Source organism: Solenopsis invicta, chromosome 4 (genome assembly GCF_016802725.1).
Source record: "Solenopsis invicta isolate M01_SB chromosome 4, UNIL_Sinv_3.0, whole genome shotgun sequence".
NCBI lineage: Eukaryota > Metazoa > Arthropoda > Insecta > Hymenoptera > Formicidae > Solenopsis > Solenopsis invicta.
The window spans coordinates 24249509-24264898 of record NC_052667.1 but is presented as its reverse complement, the minus strand read 5'-3'; the positions used below and the strand labels follow the sequence as shown (position 1 = coordinate 24264898).

Genomic DNA, 15390 nt, shown 5'->3' with positions numbered 1-15390 from the left:
TCCCTGCCTCCCTTTCCTCCCTTTCCTCCCTCTGTCCGCCCGGCCGATCTATCTCCTTAATTCCTGCATCGGCCTCGGCGCGTAAGATCGGCCGCGCAAACATGTCACTCCTCATCTCGGATCGCGAGCGGAATTTGCATACGAGAAATTAACGCGCGATGTCAATCGTGATTCATCTTCATCGTTCTACATTACGCGCTTTATTACTTTCAATTACGGCGTATCATTTTATTCCTATTGACGAGACGACGGGATCGTCGCCTTTATTTCAATCGGGACAACGGGATGATGATTTCATCATCCTTTTTTCGACTTTCCGAGAAATCCTTTTTTTCTCTGTTTTGTTTTCTTCGGCCGCCGCGTTTCGACATCGGGGCGATTCGGCCGTACGGCCGGCTCCTTTAGTCATCGCGATTACGTGGTCAGTCCGGTATTTATACCGGCGTGTACACGCTAACCAACCGGTACCGCGCGCGGGCAGAAACGGCAAACGAGGTAAGACAGAGGATGATAGGCGGCGGAGCGCGCGCGGAAACGCGAGGCGGAGGCGGCGTGTTCGCGCGAGACGCGTGTCGTTGCCTCGGTAACGCGGCGTCTAGAATTCAAGCGCAGCCTCCGCTCTCTGCTATTTTCGATACCGCGAAAAACGCGCTTTCTCTCCCCCCCTCTCTCTCTCTCTCTCTCTCTCTCTCTCTCTCTCTCTGCGCCAAGTGTTTGTATCCTCGCGAACACGAACGCGACGATGTTTTTCGCGGTCTCGCGGAAACCGAAGCCTTCCTGATCCCCGAGTCTTCGAGGTTCAGGTTTATCGAGTATCGCGGTATCCCGTTCAATAATCTTTTAACGCTATTTTTGAACGAAGTAATAAAGAGCGATTTGTTTGTTTTTTGTACTACGTATTTGCAGTTTGTCACTGTCTTATTAATAATATTTTTATCTTTGCGTTAAATTGCAATATATAAATTGCAATTCTAATTTTAATAATTTTTTAGAGATTCTGAAATTTCATTATCTAGACGCAAACTCATAAATTTATTATGTGTCTATATATATATATATGCGTATATTTTTCTTTTCTGATACTAAAAATGTCTAAATTTATGAGATTTGCATCTACATAATGACATTTCAGAATCTTTGGAAAACGAGTAAAATTGGAATTTGGAATCAATTATTAATAAATCGTCATGTTGAAGACCTGAATCTGTCATCGATTATAAACGGAATTATTGAAAATTACATTTAAAATTACTATGTAAAGATCTAAACTTATTCAATCCGTCAAAAATTATCTCTTTAATAGATCAAGTATTAAAATTTATTTAGTTCACAGAACATTGTCTATACATTCTTTATAGAATAAAATATTTTCAAACTTTAATTCGTCTTCTAAATGTGGCATATAAATGTGGCACTAACATTGGGATGATAAACGGAATTATTGAAAATTGGTCATTATTAATTTAACTCTGTAAAAGTCTAAATTATTATCTAATTCATCAAAAATTCTCTAATATTAAAATTATTTATTTTACAGATTATATTTTCTAGACATTCTCTATAGAATAAAATATTTTCAAACTTTAATTTGTCTTTTTAATGTTGCACATTACCACTAATATTGCGATCATAAACAAAATTATTGAAAATTGGTTATTATTAATTTAATGGAAAGATCTAAATTATTATTTAATACATCAAAAATTCTCTAATATATTAAATATATTAAATGTATTAAATGTTAAAAAAATTATTTATTTCACAGATGACTTTCTATACATTCTTTATAAAATAAAATATTTTCAAACTTTAATTTACCTTCTAAATGTTACATACCATTAACGGTACGTAGCTCGGGAGGAAAGATCTTCGTAACATCATCTTCACTAATAAATAGAATCTCGGATTCGAAGGAATGTTTCAATTAACACGCTTGTCTGATTAGGATCGATGTAATTTCCTACGGAAAGGACATGTACACATGGCCATCGTCGGATTTACTTCTGTCTATACAGTTCTATCTCGGTAATTGAAGGAAAACAAATTCGAGTAGTCGCACATGATACCGCCTTTGATGTCTGAATGAACGTGAGGCATGATCCACATCTCGACAAATAATGCTTTGCAGAAGGAAAGTGTAAAGACCTCCGTTACCCTACTGGGAGACAGAGAGAGAGAGAGAAACGACTGCTGAGGGTTATCGCAACGCGTATTTTTATTTGCCGTTAATTTTAGTCGCTTCGCAACCGCGAAACATATTCATTTAAAAATAAATTACGCTCCGCTCCGTTGCAATCCCGATGGGAAACGCGGTACGACTTTCGTCCGTGGAACATAATTCTGGAGCGGAATGTCGCAAATCAGATATCGGAACCGGTATATTCTCCACAGTGAGTCCAATTTCAGTATCATGCATGATGTTTCTCGAGAAGAGATCTATATTTTGAAGAGAAACGGCCACATTTTGAATCGCTCTCGCTCGATTGTGCGATCGCGAAGCCGCACGCAGATGGAAATTTCATAATCTCGTGTTATTCATCTCATACATTGTATTACGTAAATTGTAATTAATAAATGTTCATTTTTAATTAAGATATAAAGAAATGACTTTGAATAACATATAAATATACATTTTTATTACACATGATTGCGTATCTACGTAATTGATTTATTTGCAATTTATTATGCAAACACAACGTATTATTTTATCATAAAAGAAGTGTCTAATTTTAAGATATTAAAATGTTTCGTTTTTGTCCTCGTCTTTTAAATACTTAAAAATACTTGAAAATTTTATTTTTCAAATGGCGTTTAAATTTAAAACGCTAACATGGTTAAAGTTAAAACATCTTTAACAGATTTAAATATTTTATGTCCATTTTCACTAACGTAGATTGAATTTAATTTCACTGTCAGTTTAACTTACTCTTTATACAATTTGTTATTACTCTTTAGCTTTTTCTGGTTTCAAGAATTAAGAAAAGATAAAGGACAATGTTTTAAATGTAAACACCGTTTAAAAATAAAATCTTTTTAAAAAACGGACAAATACAAAAACAGAATATTTTTAATATCTTAAAATTAAACACTTTTTACGAGTGATATCACATATCATATTTAAGGTTGGATAGTAACTAGTCAAAAAGTTCATAACTTTTAACTTAGCCCAGTTAACCTTAATTGATTTAATTTTTAATTTTAACTAGTTTTTGAAACAAACTTGAATTTATTAACTTTTTTCTCCCAAGTTAAAAATTTATCTATGTAGAAGAAAAAAAAATTATAAAAGAAAAAATACATTTCCATATGAAAAACACTATTTCCTTTGTTATTTTACATAAACTTAATTAACGAATAAAATATTAAATTTGTTTGACGATCCATATTATAATTGTTTTGAGTAATCTAATTTTAAAAACTTGCGAATTTTTAATTAAAAATATGAATAATGCTTTTCAAAATTAACTTTCAATTTAAATTCAGTTAATTGAATCTTACCGTAAATTTTAATTAATTAGCTTTATGTTCAGGTAATAACTTTTAACATAACTAAATTAATTTTATAAGCCATTAATTTTAATTTAATTTCGTAAAAAGAAAGTATATCAACCTGTCCAACCCTACACATATTTTCAGTAATATACGCGATGCTTGTATATCACTGAAAATCCGCATATCAAACTGTCAAGAGCTCTAATCCCAATCGATCAGTATTATCGAAATGGAAATACGCTTTTTGTGGTCGCCACTTTCCTTGATAAGATCATTAGAGTCGCAAGATGCCAGGTCCCTAGGCCGCATAGATCCTTAGCGAGGCCACTTGAAACCAAAGCGGGTATCGAGGAGCACTTACCCGTTTCGTTTTCTTCGTTTTACGCGTTCGCGCGATTAAGTGTGCGACCGCATTCGTCCTTAGTCCTCAGTCCGCCGTGAGCACGCTCCTCTCGAACGCCACTCCACGAAATCTCAAGTGGGCGGATTTGCATGAGGAATTATTCGATCGAGTTAGATTAGAGAAGAACTAGCGCGAGGAGAAAAAAGAGGCGGGGAAGGATAAACCGCTGACGCGTTTTCTATACAAGCCTGTATCGAGGATGACTATCTTTATCCTTTTTATCCTGCGCGACCTTTTTCTTTTGATATTTTAGTATAATCTTTTCCCCGGGTGTTTTAAGTTTCTTAACTTTTCTTAACACAAAGAAAACAAAGTTTTCTTTAACAAAGTCGCCGCTTCCGAAAAGAAAAATACTTTTGGGATAATATTTAGGAAATACTCTAAACAATACACGTTTCGCCGTTTTCAGAAAGATAGCATTCACTCGAGAATTTTAGAATCCCCGGTAATTGTCGTGGTCTAATCTTACAGATAAATACGCTGAGTTGTAACTTTATCTCGCGAAAGTCGCCTGCTTCAGAATAGAAAATATTTTCATCCGAACGATGTCCGGTGATTTCAATGTTTTCTCAGAAAAATATTTGCTCGGAAAGTAACTGTAAGATTTCTGGTATTGTGGTCTAACCTTACAAAGGATGTAGAAAGACGCTTTATAATTTTGCTTCACTAAAGTTACCTCTTGAGAAAGGAAAATATTTTTATTTAAGCAATATTTCCATGTTTTCTATGCAGAAAACTGGAATAGTCGCTCGAAAGGAATTTTAGGATCTTACCTCCGGTATTGTTGTCGTTTAATCTTACAAGGACGTTGACTTGTAACTTTATCGTCCTGACGATCCTAAACTATGTGTTCCCTATTTACGGAGAATTCCTTTTTTCTGACTCATATTTTACGTAGAAATAGTAGATGTGTATCGGAAATTCTCGTCTCTGCGAACGGAGAAAATCTCGAGTGTTCAAAAAATGTCGGGAGCTTCCAATATTTTTGCGGTCCCCGACTCGAGGATTACGCGAACTTTTCGATATTGAGTTGCAGGAAAATAGTCGAGGATTTTTTGCAACTTTTTTTACCAGCGTTAAATCGCGCTTGTTAAATGTTAATGCTTTGATTCCCAAACGGGGCGAGCCATTCGTCACATAAACGAATGATGTAAGAACTGTAATTTTTTCGTTATTGTAATTATAGCTTTAAAGATTCTGCATTGAAATAAATAGAAATAAATGACGTTATAATTTATATTTACTTATTGATATGTTTATTTACTAAATTTTAATATAATTTTTTTATCTTTATAAACGTGCTATTATACTCGAAAAAGAGGTGTTTAATTTTTAAGACTTTTTATTTTCGTCTCCGTTTTTAAAAACATTCTAGTATGATATTTAAATTTGAGGATATATAGGACATTTCTCAAAACATGAAAAAAATTATGAAAAAAATTAAATCGTTTTATATTTAAAAGTAGATTGAAAGAAAAAAATTTGATGGCGATTTTCTATCTGGATAAAAAATTATTTTATTAAAAAATAGACATGTGTTTTAATGAAAATCTAATTAATAATGGAATAACAAAATAAAAAATAATAAAAAAAATCTAAATTTTTTTATTTAAGTACTTTAAATATTAAAAATTATTCATGTAAAATTTCATTGCGATGCCAAGATTAGTTCTATAAAGTAAACAAAATGTATTTATTTATATATAAAATAATTAAACAGATAAAACTTTGTATAAATCATCTGGAATATTTAAAGTGCTTATACAAAAAAAAAAATGGCGATTTTTCTCAATAATTTAATTTTTAATAAGAAATGGAGTAAAAAAAATAAAAATATGTTATTAAATAAAAATATAATTTTACTCGCACAACTTTTTTATGTATATAGTTTATTTAAAGTGTTAATATTAAACACATTTCCAAATTTTATTTATTTCACATGGACTGTATGTCCGATATACATCCTTAAAATACTAAAAACCATTAAAAACTGAAATCAACAAATTCAAAGTTTAATTTTAGTTTTTAACCGTAATTTAAAATTAAAAATTTTTAAGTCATACTTAAAAACGAAGAGAGAAATAAAACATTTCGAAATATCTTAAAATTAAACGCTTCTTTCTCGAGTGTAGACGGAAAATTTGTTGGAGTTTAGTCGCTCGTCCCACTTGGGTACTTACGTCTGAGAAATTAGCATGGGAATCGAAAGGTTAAACAGAACTTTCCACCATCTGCGCAGAGACGGTGATCGTGCTACTGCAGAGGTCGGAGAACAAGACCCTGGTCATGTTCGACCACGTGTACCGCTCGATGGCGGTTCAGAGCAGATCGTCGATCCGGGCGCTCTATCAGGCGATGATGGACTACGTGTCGCCCATCAACACCCCGGACAATCTGCAGCAGCCGTTGACGCGCGAGACGCTGCAGGAGCGCATCAACGAGTTCTTCACGCGGCTCTTCCCGATCGCCTATCATTACGCCATTAATCCGCACCAGGATCGGCAGGACTTCACCGAGAAATTCAAGTCCTGCTTATACGAGAGGATCGACGAGATACAGCCGTTCGGCGACACGCCGCAGGACATATTTAAAAAGATCGGCAAGAGCCTGGAGGCTACCAGGATTCTGGTGCAGGCGTTAACCCTCGGTAAAACTGTCCTCGACCGGACCGACAACGTGTTATTTGGCACCGAGAGCGGCAGCAGTCCCCAGCAGGGGGCCTGCTACGACGCCCTGCTTAGGATGACCTATTGTCCGAAATGCAAGGGGATCGGGAAGGATGTCAAGCCCTGCAGAGGATTCTGCACGAACGTAGTGAGGTAAGTGCGACGTCTGATTCATAAAGGAAAAATTCCAAGAATTCGCGAATAATGGGCCTCATTGTTGGTGGAGAAGGGGGGGGGGTGTTGAAATCTCTTTCGGTCGGGGCGTGACAAATCTGCTTTTCCGGTTAGGCACAGCGACAGATACGTACGGGAAATGCCGACCGTTACGCGCGGTAAACTGTGCATGACCGAGTAATGACGCTTGTAATACCGCCCTTTCCCGCCAAATGATTAAGCGGCTGAATTGATAATTATTGTAATTATCCGCGACTCTATCTCGAATCGGGAGATCGCTGTTCCCAATGCGGGATTCGTAGTTGTCGAGACGATCGTTACAAGGAAAATTACTACGCCGAGCGATTTTATAATTATTAGACTCTCGCGTAATAATCGATGTGATAATCACGCGGTGATTTGCGATCGGCGGGCCTAATTTATCCGCGAGTTGCCAGAGACCACGGGAGAGAAAATGCAAATAAACGTTGCAGAGGCTGCCTGACGGCACCGGCGTTCGAACTGGATCTCGCGTGGTCCGGTTACGTGGAGACGGTCGAGGGACTCGTCTCGGCGGTGAGCGGCAAAAGCGATACCCTCGGCCTGAATGTCAGGATCGCCGTCAGGGAGTTGGACTCCCGCATTTCGGATGCCATTATGCATGCGATGGAGGACGGTCCGCGGCTCGAGGAGAAGGTGAGTGGAATCAAAAGTCTTCGTGTCATTAGATTCGAATATCGGGATCCGCTGATTAGGAGAGAGTTGCCGAATGCGTCGTCTAAAATCGTGCCTCGTCAATAATGTATAGTTTTACTTGATATGAGCAACATTTAACGGCAAAAATATAAAAAGAATGGGAAACGAGAGTAATAAAGATAAAAATTTTAACAGATTACATTTTGTTTTGCACGTGTTAACAATATTAAAAAAATATCAGGTACAATTGATATCAATTTTTAATCAAATTAGCTGAGCTACAATAATAATATAATTGTGTGATTTTATTTTGAATTTTCATATTTTTCTAAAAGGTTGTCGAATATTTTACACTGTATATATATATATTACATTGTACATACTTGTTTGCAATTATTATGAAAATTAAATCAATATTTTTTTTTTAATTCAAAATTTTTTTATCGTATCACACAAATTTTATTACAAATATTATTATAAATTTATTACAAATTCTATTATAAATGACATGAATATACGACCAAGCCAAAAGTCATATTTTGACGTCCTTATCTTTCTATTAGTGTTATTTATTAATGATAAAAAATTTGTAAATATAAAACCTTTTTTGATAAATTATTAATAAGTATTAGTTAATTATTCCTTATATTTTTAATTATTTTATTTCATAAAATTGATACGATTTAGGAGATCCACAAATACGACTCAGGTTATCTAAATCATATCTTTTGCAGCGTGTTACTAGACGGCTTAAATTAATAATAAATAAATTTGTTATAGGTGAAAGGTTAAACATTGTAGTAATAAATAACTGAAACATCGTGTTACAATTTCCAACATTTATTTGCATACAAATGAGTATTAAATGGGAAATACAATAAATAACTTAAATGATCCGCATTTGGCAACTCTCCCCAATCTAGTCTGCTAATTACGAGCACTCGAAAACGGATTCCGCGCGAATCGAGTGTTTGGCGCTTGTATATTTGTCAAAATATTTTTGTATTTATTTTATAAACATTAACAAAATTTTTCAGATACGTATTTTTAAAAATTTATTATAATATATTATATATTAAGAACAGGCATTTAGAATATTAAAAAGATAAGCGTCTTAGATTGTCCAGATTGTCGATTCATTTAGATGCTTCACAAGTTTTTATTAATTTTGGAAACTTAAAAATTTGTCGTACTTTTGCATGTTCGTAAGAACGTTTTATATTTCGCATTTCAATTAATAATATAATTAAATCACTTCATATCGTGAATCCTTAAAAAAATTCAACAATCTTGTCCCAGCATCGTCGCATATGTCCGATTAGTGTCCATTTACATGTTAACTCATGGAATTTTTAGAACATCTGTGTACGCACGCAGAATTTAACGATAAACTCGCTGTTCATTGAAATTTATCCGAGTGTTTAATATATTGATATTTCCCCCACACATCTGACGCACACGCAACTCACAAACACACATACACATACGTACGTAATCGAGCTATGTACCGCTGTCGGTTCGCCTTAGTCGTTCCCCTCTTTTCCTCGACGCTTTTCACATTCGTCTTCCACGCAGCTAGCGCGCGCCAGCTTATTCCCCGTATTGCCCTCGTCGAGACAATTCTTCGTTCGGCGAACACGCATAAGTTATGCACTCGCTCGCGCGCCGTCCGCTTCGCCGCCCTCTCTCGCTTCGTCGTCCCTCTCTCGTCTTCCTCTATACCACCTACCTCACCTACCTACACCACGATTTCTCGTCCCTTCGTTCCGGTTCTCGACCCCGGAGTCCCGACGAAATGGGCCGCTCTTCGCTCGCCCGCGCGCGCGCGCGCGCGCGCGGAACGCAATTAAAAGTTTCTCACACGGGCGGCCACGCCGCACCGCGCCGCGCCACGCCGCGCCACGCCGCGACGACAGAATCGATCTCGCGTTCGTTTCGTTTAGAAGCCAGATTCCCTCGCTCGTCGTCGTCTCTGCGGTTCTTCCTGCCACCGAAATCGATTCGCGGTCGCCGATCGTCTCCGATTACCCTCTCTCGTCTCGTCTCGTCTTAAACTAACCGGCATTGCTGCGGCTCCTTCTGCGTTTTAAGTAAAGAGTGCGAGACCGCGGATCGAGCCGGCGTAAACGAAACTTTAACGAGCGCGCTTCAAACTTTTCTTTTCATTTCCCTTGATTTTGCTCTCTCGCTTCGTCATCCCGCCCTCGGGGGATACGCCGAATATCCTCCTAATCGCGCGAGTCGCTTATCCTGCATCGATTTCGGACTCGTCGAATCTCGAACAAAGGTTGTGCACGGCTCGAATCGGGCGGGACGAGAGAAGGGGCGAGGGAGGAGGAGGAGGAGGAGGAGGAGAAGGAGGAAGGGGTCCAGGGCCCTCTCTCGTGGGACCCGGCGGCAGGTCCCCGGCTTCGTACCTGTTCGTGCCTGTGCGCTTGCGCCCCCCCCCTCCCCCCTCGTGCGTGTGTACGGGGCCGATGCCGCGCGCGTATAGACCTGCTCCGACCCGTTGCATTCAGGGGATCTCTCTCACGAATCCACTAATAATTCCCGGCGGTCGGCGGCCCGGGCGCATTCTGCGAGCATTACGTGTCTGCATTCCACGTGCAGGCCCTACGATCCCCCTTCTCTCCTCCCTCTTCTTCGTCCTCCCCTCCCCGCCTCTTCTTTCTGAGGACGGCGGCGTGGGGCCCAGGGGATCGTTAAGGTAGCACCTTAACGGCCTTTTTACGAAAAGACGCCCGACAAGGTGTTCCCCTGCACCCCTGGAGATGTCCCTCATTATTATTCATCCCGCGGCGCCCCGCGCTGCCCCTATATACACGAAGGCGTTTAACTTATTCCTCCTTCCCTTCCTTCCCTCAACCCTCCTTCCCTCCCTCCCTCCTGGCTTCTCTATCGGGAGGGAAGCTCGACGAAAGTCACGTTATACCGTCCCGGATTAGCACGGAAATTCCAAGGCGCGAGAGAGTGGCCAAAGAGGGATTAGCGAAAAATCCCGGGGACACGTTGTAATCTTCCTGCCGAATCCACGAGAGATCTCGTATAGCTTTCTCAAATCAGAGCGGATAGAAAAGGAGTTTCAAACGAGAAATGCAGCTCGAGATAAAAAAAAATATATGTATACCTTTCGATAAATATCATCGAATCCTTAGCGTTCGGATCTTTCTTTTTCTCTAAATAACGTATAAACAAATCAAAGTTGCGATACAAGAGAAAGAAGCAAAGAGAGAGAGAGAGAGAAAGGAGAGGGTTGAAGAGTGTCAAACTTTATGCAGGAAGAACAAACGCCGTCATATTTTGCATTTTGCAAATATCCGTTGCAATTAGAACCCACGGAAATTTCTTGCCTAATTAATAGAATAATGAATTCGTCCTAGTTAGTTCTGACTTTTAAGTGTTACTTGGAAACCATTTATTTTAAGAAACAGCTTTATTCCAAAACTCCACGTGTTACTTCTTCGCGTTTCTTCTTTAGATGGACTTTTCTTCGGTGAAGTCTCTGCTTCAGGTCTTTGGTGTAAGAATAGCAATATGTGACATGAGATAACAATAGATGTTTCTGCAACTTTATACGGTCTTATAAATTTATACGCGGTGGGAATTTTCTCTTGGAAGTAGTCGCGTGTGAGACAACGTGGTATTTCGAAATAACCTTTTATTGTAAAATTACTATTTTACAATAAAAAGTAAAATAGTTTTGATAAATTTTATTAAATTTTGCTCTACTTTTAATAAAATTTCGTAAAACCGAAACTATTTTACATCGTAAAATAATATTTTTGTAATGAAAGTTTCCACGAAATATCATGTTATTTTACAACTGCCACAATTTTGAGGGTAAATTTTGAGAAAAAAAAATTCTCTCCGTGTATGATTTTATACTCATGCTTTCCGCCGCATATTTTCTCCCTTAGAAAATTAAGGATTTCGAAGGGACACGTTCCTTCCTAAACAATTCATTAAAATACACGCAAATTATTTTCGAGTGTGTCACGCTGCGGAGCAAATCGTTTGAGGAGGAGAAGCATTCTTTCAAAATTCTCAGTTTGCCTAGAATGATGAACACGAGTGAATGTCCTTAGGATCGACGTTCCTGGACCGAGTCCTCGCAAAGAAATGTCCTTTATTCACGGTAGCGCTCGGGATTCCTCTCACAATCTCGCTCGAGCGCTTCCATAATTGGGCGAAACACGAAAAAGGAGACATTGTCGTTTCGCCTACCTCCCCTCACCCTCTCTGCGTTCCGTTCAAAAGCAGAATTAATCTCTTATCATTATTCATCGTTGTATCCTCTTTCCCACACCCACGTCTTGCGCGATACAACGACTTTCGGGATCTCGTTTCGATCGAACGCGACTGAACTGGTTTCCTCGGGAAACACTTAATCCAGAGAATCCTCGATACCTGCAGATATACGTCGTCACGGTACATCTACCGTCCTTTACGATTTAAAGAACGAAAATATATTACGGTGGCGTTAGATAAAGGGGCTGCGGGGCGGATATAAATGGAACGCCATGATTCGCGCGTTACAAATTTTACAACAACTCGCCAACAATACTTTTTCACGGCGCAACACGTGTTCGTAATATTTCGATCGAGGGTACTTGACGACAAATCTCTTATACCACCATTGTAAATCGCTTGAGTTTCGATTTGGCTCGCGCATGGTTGCCCAGGCTTGACCTAGATCCGTGATGGACGGATTACCGTGTAATTTGGGCAAACGTATTTACATGTTATCGAGTTCAATCGCTTAATCGGGCCTTGGGAGTGTGTTGGGTCGCTCCGAATGTGGATATGCGCCCGATGTTACATGTCATATTGGATAATTTCGTATCGATGAAATCCGATATTCGGATAAATGTCACTCTGGAGTAACAGCTTTCCGGCATTAATTTTATACGTTTTAATTTTATTTAGATTGCCTCCTGTCTCTCTGTTTCATTCTGCCTATTCATTCTTTCGTATGTCTACGAAACGACGATGATTGACTGACCCGATGCAATTTTCTCGGGTAAACGATGCAGCGATAACCGTTGGATTACTGAACAGTAATTTTCGTTGACAAGGAAAACATCATAAATATTGGAAATAACATTAGCGCTCTGATACGGCTCACTTGTCATCGTATGTTAATCGAAAAACAATAATGCTGCATTAAAAGAAAAACAAGTGTTTAATTTTAAGATATTAAAATGTTTTGTTTCCGTCTGTTTTTTTAAACATCCACAAATGTTTTTTGTTGTAAACGACGTCTGAATTTAAAACACTAAAACATGTAAACAGACTTTAAATATTTTTATGTTTTAAATCTGAACATCGTGTGAAACTACAACATTTTTAAATATTTAAAGAATGGAGACAGAAATAAAATATTACAGTATCTTAAAATTAAACATTTCCTTTTTGAGTGTAGTAGAAAACAATTTTGTGTTAATGTTAAAACCGGTTCGTGTTAAAATTCTCGTGCTGAATTTTTAATACACTCGAGTATGTTAATTTAACTTAATGTGATTCTTTTATTTGAATATTTTTTGTTAAAATTGATATTTAACATTCCTTAGTGTCGAAATAATATAATTTATGACTAAATAAACTACTAATAACAAAATGTTTTCAAATAAATGAATAAAATATTAGCATATTAATTTCACTAAGGAAACATGCTTCCGCAATTTACTTTCAAGTAACGACAAAGTTACATTTTTTAAAATAATATTTGTGTTACTTTTTAACGTGTTCACACTTGAATGTTTACATTTAACGCAAATTTTTTTTTAGCCGCATACATAAAAATTGTATTAATTCAAAAAGTTATAATACAAAAAAAAAATAAATCGTCGATAAAAGTATCATTTTTCGCAAAATCGTACTTGTTCCGTCGCGGTTACGATCGTCCGTGACGCGCGTCTTGACGAATTACGCGAAGAACCGCTGAGAACTTTATTCTACCGGAAGATATATTATCGTCGAGCAAAATTCGCGTTGATCCCGTGATACGTTTCATGCCTATACGGTGCCGGTAATCCGACGTCGAGGACAGGTTCTTGGCGATCTCGCCAGACGTTACGCCGCGCGGTGATTCGATATCGATGACACGCGTACATCCATACGTACGTGTAACTTTAGCGATAAACGTCCGTATTGGCGCAGAAATCACGGTAGAGGGAATTTCTCGATTTCTCTTCCCTTCCGCCCGGTATTACCACTCTCTTTCTCCTTCTCTCCTCTCTTCTTTTCTCCTCTCCCTGGAGATAGATATACAACGTACCGAGCCACAGTTTCTCTGGCTTCGACCCAGCCTCCTACGCGGTCGATATAATCATCCGGCGACGAGGAACAACGCGTGCACACCGCAGAACCGCGGAGGAGGACAGGGCGGTGAGGGACAGAGGGGCTAGCGGGAGGGGGGAAGGGAGATGACGAAGAAGAAGAAGAAGAAGAAGAAGAAGAAGAAGAGGATGAAGGAGATGAAGGAAGTGGAAGAGAGGCATTGGCACGTTGCCGGGGCGAGGAATCAATGACCCATTCCTCCATTGGTATTTTCGGTACCTACTTCGGATAATTGCGTGCTCCACCGATCGCGAATACACGCACGGCGAACGTGTGACTTCCCTCCCCTTCCTCCTCCTCCTCCTCCTCTCGAGTCCCCTTCGGCTACTCCGTTCGTCACGCGGTAACCGCGCGCGCTCGTCTCATCGTCGAGTTTGGCGAAACTAGAGCCAACTCGCCGCAGAAGCCACCTCGCCCCGAAGTCCGTTCGATCCAGCGAAACTGGTCGAGTACCCGTCGACGAGATCCCACAGATCGCGTGAGTCCTCCTCTCCTGAATCTCCGGTTCGATCTGGGATAGTTTCCTCGGAGCGAAATAATAATAACGTAACTATATCTCTCTCTCCTCTCTCGCATCGCGAGAGAGAAAGAGATTTTACGAGGAGCTCTCACGAGGTGCTTCGAGAGGAGCTTGGAAGCATTGCAAACGCTGACGCCGTCGCGTTTCGACATCTCGTAGGGAGAAGCGCCTACTTCGTTTCCGCGAACGTTTCGGATGTTGCGGACGATGATGCGCGATACGGCGCTATCTTTAGAGATCTCGCAGGTTAAAATCGAGGCGAGCGTAATCGATTTTCCGCGAGCGGCGGCGGCGGCGGCGGCGGCGGCTCCCATCATCATCGGTACGGAGAAAATCCCCGATAGCGATCTTGACGGGTCCGTCCGCGCGTGCATGAATATGAATCGTTTCTTAAGATTTATAGTTAAGGTACCATTGTGCGATCGGGATACGTTCCGAGAAATCGATCGGCTGATGTCACGGCTTTATTTCCGCGGGCGGTATCAGAGATGGTATCGCGCTTTCGACCACTGTTCCTTGAAGCGATTACGCAGTCATTGGGTCTGGGAAATAGTGGCGATTTGTATGAAACACTTTACTTTTCCGTCCCTGACGGCTATCGATTCGTTTGTGACGCTCGCGATTCTCTCTCTCTCTCTCTCTCTCTCTCTCTCTCTCTCTCTCTTTGGGCGATTTCAAGACGAGAGATACGATGAGCGAGAAAAATAAACATTTCCGCTGAACGCAGTTTGGGCAGGTATGAAATATCGGGAGGAAAACTTTTCATAACGCAACGGGCTCCGCGTCTTAGAAGAAGACTTACGTCAGTCTTTTCCATATTGCACGAGGGAATTTCCTCATAAATGTAAAACGCAGTAATCTTGCGTTGCAAAACAATTCAACGGCTATAAAGCGCGAGGAAAACACAATTCTACGTCGAGATTGTATTTACGAGGAACCTATGTGAATTCATTCCTTGCACACCTTCGGCGAAAGGTGGAAATTTGTGCACTGAAAAAAAAAAGAGTTAGACAATCAGGCTTTGGTGAAATAATTTTAATTAAATGCTTGATTGACTCTCCGTGGGCAATTTTTCAATTTTGAACTATTCTGCCTCAAATTAGGACACGCACACAAAAGAA

At 39.4% G+C, this 15390-nt stretch overlaps 1 protein-coding gene across 1 annotated transcript in view; it reads left to right on the top strand.

The window, feature by feature from the left end:
- LOC105194883 (division abnormally delayed protein) overlaps window positions 1-15390 on the top strand; it is a 65839-nt gene that overhangs the window by 10364 nt on the left and 40085 nt on the right. Inside the window, exons 3-4 of the mRNA XM_011160007.3 lie at window positions 6135-6714; window positions 7209-7410. Coding sequence (XP_011158309.1) covers window positions 6135-6714; window positions 7209-7410 — 782 coding nt within the window. The remainder of the gene's footprint in view (window positions 1-6134; window positions 6715-7208; window positions 7411-15390) is intronic.